The 8,507-nt window shown below is 42.5% G+C and overlaps 1 protein-coding gene across 1 annotated transcript; it reads right to left on the reverse strand.

Moving 5' to 3' along the window:
* Positions 1 to 2,187: 2,187 nt before the first annotated feature.
* LOC115777423 (Fc receptor-like protein 5) lies at positions 2,188 to 5,975 on the reverse strand. Its single transcript, XM_030725331.1, has 6 exons — positions 5,849 to 5,975; positions 4,956 to 4,991; positions 2,962 to 3,225; positions 2,637 to 2,882; positions 2,391 to 2,561; positions 2,188 to 2,288 (listed from the first exon to the last, which is right to left on the reverse strand). Exons 1-6 carry the CDS (start codon positions 5,877 to 5,879, stop codon positions 2,188 to 2,190), a joined length of 849 nt encoding a protein of 282 aa, XP_030581191.1. The 5' UTR covers positions 5,880 to 5,975.
* Positions 5,976 to 8,507: the final 2,532 nt, after the last annotated feature.

Below are 8,507 nucleotides of genomic sequence, written 5' to 3' on the forward strand. Positions count from 1 at the left end.
GTTTCAACATTCCTGACATCATCCTGATCAAAAAAGTCAATGAGACCATGCTCTATTTTGCACACCACAGCCGTGACCATACCCCAAATACATACTGCATTGAGTTATATGGAGAGCAAAAGATTTAGTTTCTTGGAAATGTATGAAATTGGTTACAGACATTCTGTTCAACATCACAATCAAAAAAGTCAATAAGACCCATGTCCTATTTTGCACACTGGAACCATGATCACCACCCAGATATTGTTTTGGGTTTATATGGAGAGCAAAAGCTATAGTTTCCCATAAATGAATGAAACTTGTAACAGACCTTCGGTACACCATAACAATCATAAAACCGAGTGCGCCATGGGTCGACTCGCGCTGGGTGCGAGGACCCGATCAACACCGCATGGAGTTTTAATTGAATTTTGTTTCTTGTATTTTGGCATCTCTCTTGTCTTGGCATTTGAAGCCTCCATGGCCCTAGAACCAATCAGAACGCCGGCTCATCCGTGATGAGCCGGCGTTTGTTGTTGGTCATCAGATTGTAAACACGGCTGAAGGTGAGTCTAGCTTTGTTTCATATAGAAAAAATGATGGGTGATCAAACTTGTCTAACTAAAGGATGTGAAAGTCGTAATGAGATTTCGATTGGTAAACCTGTGGAAGGATTGTTACTTTATATCTATAATGTGAACTGTGCACAATTGCAGTGTTTTCATAACGACCATCAACATGACAGAGAATATGTAAGTGCAAAACTTCCACATCACAGCATTAAAAATAGTATGAATTTGAAAGGATTATTGATATATCAAATGATAATATATTACTTAGGATACAATATTAATTCTCTACATACCTTGGCTGTAAAGAGTGGTTATTTGAGTTACTGTTGTCTTCCTATCAGCTCAGAGCAGTCTGGAAAATGCACAGCTATTAAAAAGTGTTCAGTAGTTAGCATTGTTATCTTACAGCAAGAGCATCTGAGATCACTAAAAGCCCATCAGCATGACCCCCCCTTGTGTGGGTTTTTCCACTCGAGCTTCCATCATCACAAAAGCATGTAAGGTCTGTCTTGGTCCAGGATACTTTTACAAAGATTGAGATTCTGAATCTCAAGAGTTTCACTTCCTGGTTAAGAAATAAATTGAGACAGAAATGTAAGAAACCAGTTAATTGCATGTTATGTTATCAGTGAAATTAGTAAAGACATGTTAGCATTGTGAGATGTGCAAAAACATTGAGTGGATGATAAGAATTGTGCATGCAAAGATGTATTTAATTTTTCCTGGGATTATTCTGGTTGTCCTTGATTAATGATGGATTATACATGTATACCATTCTGCCATGATGTGGAGGATTTTAACTTTTCAGACTTAGATTCTTCTTTGATGAGGGAACATCATTTTATTAAGTATAAAGAAGACACAAATTTAAATGAAAGGAAAATTCTGGATTTATTGCACAGTTTTCTAATTATCATTAAACATCATTTTTACATTCAAACCAACATTGTGTTAATGCAGCTTTCACAATTTGTGATTTACACATTCACATGTGCTACAAATTCTGTTTAACAAACAGACTGTTCCAGGGAAGGACAGTTTCTTACGTGTTTCTTTAATGAAACCAGTTGTATCCAACATATGTATTACCTCTCTATGCAGATGAGACAGCATCATATTTTAAAAATGAATATTTATGTTGAATTGTCTAGGCCTTCTTATAACAATATTTTTAAAATAATTCCTTGAGGTTAATATATATTTAATATGAAGTTTAGTGCATAGAAATATTGAGAGATAAGTGAGAGATTGAGACAACAGAGATAACTTCCAAAAAAGGAGAAACAAATAAATCTACAGAGAAAGGTTTATAAACTTGCTCAAAAAAGTCAATATTTATTATAATATTGCATCTGATATGAAAACTACTCAAGGTTTTGTTTAGAAGTAAACTGGCTGCCTTGTACATTTACAGAGCTACAGTGATACAGACATAACACATGATGCATATCCACCCCTGAGCAGGAATATTTACTGTTTTTCTACATAAGAATATCAAGAGATGAACAGCAGTCTATTTATTCCATAACATGGGTGGAAAGGCCAAAGTCCCTCAGAGATACAGTTGAAGCAATAATCAAAAATATGAAATTTAACTGAATTTTCCATCAACAGGAGTCTGAACATCAGTGCTGCTTCAGAGAAGATCCTGGATAGTTACATCTTCATAGTCATTATCCAATCCCTGTCCAGCCTGAGTGGATGGGGTCTTTACCATAGAGACATGCAGGCGCATTCCTATAAATGTAGAAAATTGTATCAGCTGTTAACACATAAAAACTTAAGATAGATAGAGGAGCTAATCATCGGCACACTGATTGATGAACAAATGAGTATTACCTCTGTGTCGGTATAAAGACACCATCAGAAGAGTGGAGATGAAGTATGGACAGAATACCACCAGGTGGAGGACCACTCTGAAGAGAAGTTTGGGATGGGTCATTGAGGTCTGCACAGGCATAATGGTAGGTGGGACAGAGGAGGTGGCCATGGGTGTTGTGGTATATTTTTCTGCAGAGAGAATCCCACCTGTTCAGGTGAATGTGTGGATGAAATAAGAGATGAAATCAGAATGAAGCTCCTCACCTGTGACAGTGATCCAGCTGGATGGAGACTCTCCATGACCGCTGATCACACACTTGTAGAGGCCTTCATCAGACCTGGAAACATGCTGGATGGTCATGTGACCTGTAGGCTGCTTCCTGATGAGGGAGCCATCTTTATAGAAAGCAGCTGTGAGGTTGGAGGGAGTGGTCTTTGTTTGACAGAGCAGAGTGACGTCATCTCCCTCCATCACAGGGAGGACAGGACTCTGCAGGATCACTGATCCACCTCAACACAGAGACAAACTACAGCATTTCATCCATTTACACACAGCTTCATCAACACTAACTCCACACACTCAGCTTACCAGAGACTGTGAGGTTAACCATGTTACTGATGGCACCCTCTCTGGACTCACACCAGTAAACTCCACTCTCCAGTGGGTCAATGTAGCTGATGTCACAGGAAGAACCAATTAGCTTTCCAAACCCAGCTCCACACTCAGCTCTGGTTTCTGTGCTTGTGTTTCTCCTCAGAGTCCATCCAGCAGAGCTGTCGTCCTCCTCACAGCTCAGAGACACAAAGTCATCTGTAAACAGCTGAGAGCTGCTGGGACTCACATTCAGATGAGCTGTGAGGGAGAAGGGATGTTATGAATCCATTTTTAATTAAAAAATAAGTAAATACATACATCTCACACACACACACACACACACACATATTATATATATATATATATATATATATATATATATATATATATATATATATATATATATATATATATATATATATATATATAAAATAAGAAAATAAAATAACGTGAACATAGGGCAGGTTATGGGACTGTCTAGTACTGAGTTAGACCTTGATTTGTGGTATCAGATGGGGCAACGGGAGCATGTTTGGTGAGACTGCGTGGGGTGACATGGGGTGATCGGTGGGACATGCCCGAAAAACCTCACCGAAGAGGCATTCAGGAGGCATCTTAGTCAGATGCCCAAACCATCTCAACTGGCTCCTTTTTATATGTTGGAGCAGCGGCTCTACTCTGAGCCTTTCTCAAATGACTAATTTCCTCAGCAACCCAGCAACCCTTCGAAGGAAACTCATTTTTGCCTGTTATATCTGCAATCTCATGACCATAGGTGAGCATAGAAACAAATTGTAAATCAACAGCTTCACTTTTATGCTCAGCTCTCTTTTCACCACAAGTGATCAGTATAACATCCACATCACTGCAGTCATGGCCCAATCCATCTGCCAATCTCATGCTCTACTCTCTCCTCACTCAGAAACTAGACCCCAAGATACTTAAACTCCTCTGCTTGGACTATGAACTCAGACTTTGAGGTGCCAGTTCTCATTCCCACTGCTTCACACTCAGCCGTGAACCATTCCAGTGCCAGATGGAGGCCTAACAGGAAGCTAACAGGACCACACCATCTGCAAAAAGCAGATGACGATGAAATCCTGATGCCACCAAAGTGGGGAGCCTTCACCACCTGGCTACACATAGATATTCTGTCCATAAAAACTGTGAACAGAATCGGTGGCAAAGGCCAGCCCTGGTGTAGTCCAACACCCACCTGGAAAGGAGTCCAATTTACTGCCAGCAATATGGACCAAGCTCTCACTATGGTTGCACAGTTATATCACCCAGCCAGACACGCCATACTCATGAAGGACCGCCTACAGGATACCCCGAGGGATCTAAGTGAATGCCTTCTCAAAGTCCACAAAACACATGAAGACTAGTTGGGCAAACTCCAATGCACCCCTCAAATACATGTATCCTTAAGAGGATTTTTGTGGAGTTATGACCAGGGCAAAAACTGCATCTTATTTTCTAACTTGCAAAAGAAAAAAATAATCCCTTTAAGATGTAGCTCACCACACTTAATCAAGAGTATCCCTGTCCTTAAACAGTAAACAAAACAATAGTATCACAAACACCAAGTTTTCATTTTTTTTAGAACACTTGAACACTTGAACCTATTCTACTTTTCCTTATTTTCACAAGTTTCACATAAATAGGTCAGTTTAAGCACAAATAATCAGTGTGAAACCAAATCTCAGGCCTCAGACTGCTCTGAACAGTCAGTTTAACACAGTTTTGTTTTACCTAATCTCAGGTACAAAAGTTACACTGTTCAAAGCTTCTGTCTGCAAGGGTCAGACATTCAGGAGAAAGTTTTCTTAATTGGGGAGGTGCTAAAACAGCTTGTTTCAGACAGAGGATTAACTGAGTGGCCTAGTATCAGATAAAAAAGGATCATTTTGAGCTGTGATTCAGGCAAAGATACTCTGACAGAGTCCAAGAATAAAAAGATAGAATTGAACACTAAACAGTTTACTGACCTTGGTTTGTTGTGCAGCTCAGCAGTGAATTCAGAACTGCAAAGAAAGACAGTTGGGTTGAGTTGAGGTTTCACAGCAAAGACAAAACAGACCGAGTGTGGGAAACATACACTGATGTCTGTGTGGTCAACATTTACCTAATTTAGAGCACAGGAAGCAGCACATCATACTCTAATTTTTGTATACAGCAAACCAGATGCATACAATGGAAAAACAGCCAAAAGGCAGCCTAATCTTTAGACTAAAACCCTTCACATACTGTTAGTTTTACGGAATACCTGTTATTGCTTAGATTTTTAAACTGATAGTGGAAAGAGCATTTTGCTGTCTTTTCTTTTGACAAAGCATGTGTTTTGACTTAATAGTGTTTTTTTTTTTTTGTGGTCTGGCTTTGTCCATGATCTAAAGTGTGTCATCTTTGAGCAGATAAAACACTTTTAATGCAATTCTTGTATTTATAATATTGAGTAACATGAAAAGACACTAAACAGTGTTTTAGGAAATGTAAAAACTCTTCTGTTTCCTCTTTTCACAACTTCTTTTCACTCACTGACACTCAGAATGGCCACTTGTTTCAGTTGTCATCACTGAAGATGTGTCGTTGCTATTCAAACACTAAAGTGACTATTTAAGACCTAAAGAGGTTTTACTAGCTAGTAAAAATTGTCTTAAATTGATATTTTGTGTCGCAAATGTTCTTTCCAGTACTGCTAATTGTTACAGGAGCAGTTAGTCGTTCTTTAAACTATTACTGAGGCGCTAAGAATGCTAAGCAAATTTAACTGCAGCTTTATTTCCTAATGAAGTATAAAATGGATGTATGAAAATTTGATATGTTCTGAAAGGTCACTGTTGAATACTAGCCTGGGCATAAAATCAAAGAGTGGACTTACAGATCAGCCGTAGTAGAGATGCTCCCTTCATGGTGCTGCTTTACAAAATGAATCAAGCCTTTGATCAGTTAACAGTCACATCAGGTGATAAAACCCTCCTCTTCCTGACTGACTGCGGGTTTCAGTGTTGTTTCCTCTTCAGAGAAATGAGAGGTAATAAGTTATAAGAGGAATCATTGTCCTTATACACAGCAAAGGCAGGATTTAAACCAGAGTGAAGCATTTCACAAGGAAGAAAAAGCCAAAAAATATCTAGAAGCTGCTCTAAAAAGCAAAAGAAAACTCTGGCAATGCCAGCAGATATTTAGTACTTGATGTGCACGGACACTCAAACTAAGGAAAGACATAAATCTGGACTTAAATGTAAAATCACTGATAATTTCACTAAAACAGATTTTACTGGTCTTGTTGAAAATCCAAAGCAGCAAGTTATCTTTCTATAGCTGATAGTAGTTCAGCTGTTCGAGTGAGGCTCCTTTTATTTGCTCATTTGTTGGTTTCAGTGGGTGACACCTTCTTTTTGCTTTAACCACTGATATGTGGTGAAAATAACCTATTAATAACCTATTACCTATTAATCTATTACTAGATTCAGTTGGCTTCTCTCAAAATGTAAATAAGCCACGCCACTTTAATCACACTCTGGATATTGTTCTGACATATGGCATTGAATATTTACGTGGTCCCTTGGTGTTGGCTCTCACTGCGGTATTGTACCACTTCCCATTTCTATGGTGTTTCTGTTAGCTCGATTTATCTGGAAAATGACATATTTCAATGCATTCTTCACTTACTTACTCCGTTGCCTGCAGCAGAGCCCCTGCTGCAGGCAACCACAGTCTTCAGCACCGCCTGCAGCGCCTCTTCAGCCACTGTCTCCGCCGCCTACAGCAGCAGCAGCAGGCCCCAAGCCACAGCCACACTCCACAGTGTCTCTGTCTTCTGCATCTGCAGCAGCTTCATCTGCCGCTATCCTGTCTCTGTCAGCTGTAGCTCCAGATCTCCCCCAGTCTCTGTCTCAGTCAGCAGTAGCTCCAGCCTCCCTCCAGCCACAGTCCCTGTCAGCTCCACAGTCAGCTGCCCTGGCCTCCAAAGAGTTTCAGTTACAGCCCCAGTCACAGTCTCAGTCAGCTCCCCCGGTCCCAGTCAGATACAGTGTCAGTGTCAGCTGTTTCAGGTCCCTCTCAGTCAGCTCCCTGTGCTTTAGTTTCAGTTCCCCTAGTGTCTGCTTCAGTTAGCTCCTTAACCCCCTTGGTTCCTCTGGTCAGTTCAGTTTCAGTCCCCTCAGCTTCAGTACCGGTCCCCTCAGCGCCAGTTCCTGTCCCGGTCCCCTCAGCTCCTGCTCACTCTGTATTTTTGGTCCCCTTAGTTTCCCTGCAGTCTGTGTCAGTGGCAGCAATCTCCAAGCCACCTCAATCAGCTCCCCTAGTGTCAGCTTCCTCACAGTCTTCAGTGTTAGCTGTAGCAGCCTCCCCTCAGTCTCTGTCATCTGCAGCAGCCCCTCAGCTTCAGTCAGCACCCCCAGATTTAGCCGCAGCTGCTTCCCTGTCTCAATCAGTGCCTCTAGTGTCAGCCTCAGCAGCTTCCTTGTCTCAGCCCCAGTCTTTCCCGTCAGCTGCAGTAGAGCCCCTAGTTTCCCAGTCAGAGCCCTTGTCACATCATCCTCACCACCATCAGATACATTCAAACAATCCCCTAAGCAGCTCCAGCTGTCTAGGGGCTGCTGTGCACTCTGCAAAGCAGCCCCAGTCGCAGGACGAGACGGCTGTGTGCCCTGCAAAGCAGCCCCAGCCTGCGCATCCAGTGTCCAAGCACCCGGAGGGTCCCGCTCAGCCAGAGCCCGCGCTGGAGGGTACCGCACAGTCGGAGCCCCGTCCTGCACCTCGCCCCTAACCTGAGGGTCCTGTGGCGTCTGCTCAGTCCGAGCATCCTAAGGATTTAGTTCAGGTCAAGCCTCGCCTGGACGTGTGCCATTGCCTCCTTCATTGGCCCCCTGTCACGCCGCTGGGATCGCGGCCGGCCTTCAGTCTTGTCTCCATGCCACCACCGCTGGGAGCGCGGTCGGCCTCCTGACCTGCTTCGCTGCTGCCGCCGCTGGGACTGCGGTTGGCCTCCTGATGAACCTAGTGTTCCCCGGCCTGTGAGTTCTGCTCCTTGGCCTGGGTGGCCCCCTGAACATTATGGACTGTTTTTCTGGCCTTGTGTCGTTGTTTATGATATTGCAGGAAGAATTTGAAGTTCTCAGAGGTGCTTACCAGTCAGTCATACTAGGTTGGGATTTTCTGCAAAGACACCATGCCCTTCTTGACCTCAGAAACAAAGTGCTGCAACTGTGGGACATGAAAATTCCCCTGTTACCCAAATGACACGAGGTGGCTGCCTGCTGTAATGTTTCAGTGCTGGCACCAACCAAAATTCCAGCTATGAGTGAAACTCTTATCACAGCCTGTGTGTCAGCAGCTGTGCCAACAGACTACTATGGTGTCCTAATGCCAAATCCAGTTTGAGACATTATTGTGGCTCACTCTCTCAGTGAGGTTCAGAATGGTACTACTGTGGTCCGTGTGTTGAATCCCTCCAGTGACAACGTAGAGCTACATTCTGGTCAACACATTGATGAGTTTCATTCAGGCTCATCTGTTGACATCATACCACTTGA

The sequence above is a fragment of the Archocentrus centrarchus genome, unplaced genomic scaffold (assembly GCF_007364275.1).
Source record: "Archocentrus centrarchus isolate MPI-CPG fArcCen1 unplaced genomic scaffold, fArcCen1 scaffold_53_ctg1, whole genome shotgun sequence".
Lineage (NCBI taxonomy): Eukaryota > Metazoa > Chordata > Actinopteri > Cichliformes > Cichlidae > Archocentrus > Archocentrus centrarchus.

Bases quoted from the DNA above. Each gene is read 5' to 3' on its own strand.
- LOC115777423 (XM_030725331.1), bottom strand. From the start codon at position 5,879: ATGAAGGGAGCATCTCTACTACGGCTGATCT. The intron at 4,992-5,848 runs GTAAGTCCACTC...CTTTCTTTGCAG, and splicing joins ATCTCTACTACGGCTGATCT to TTCTGAATTCACTGCTGAGC. The intron at 2,883-2,961 runs GTAAGCTGAGTG...CTCTGTGTTGAG, and splicing joins GGTTAACCTCACAGTCTCTG to GTGGATCAGTGATCCTGCAG.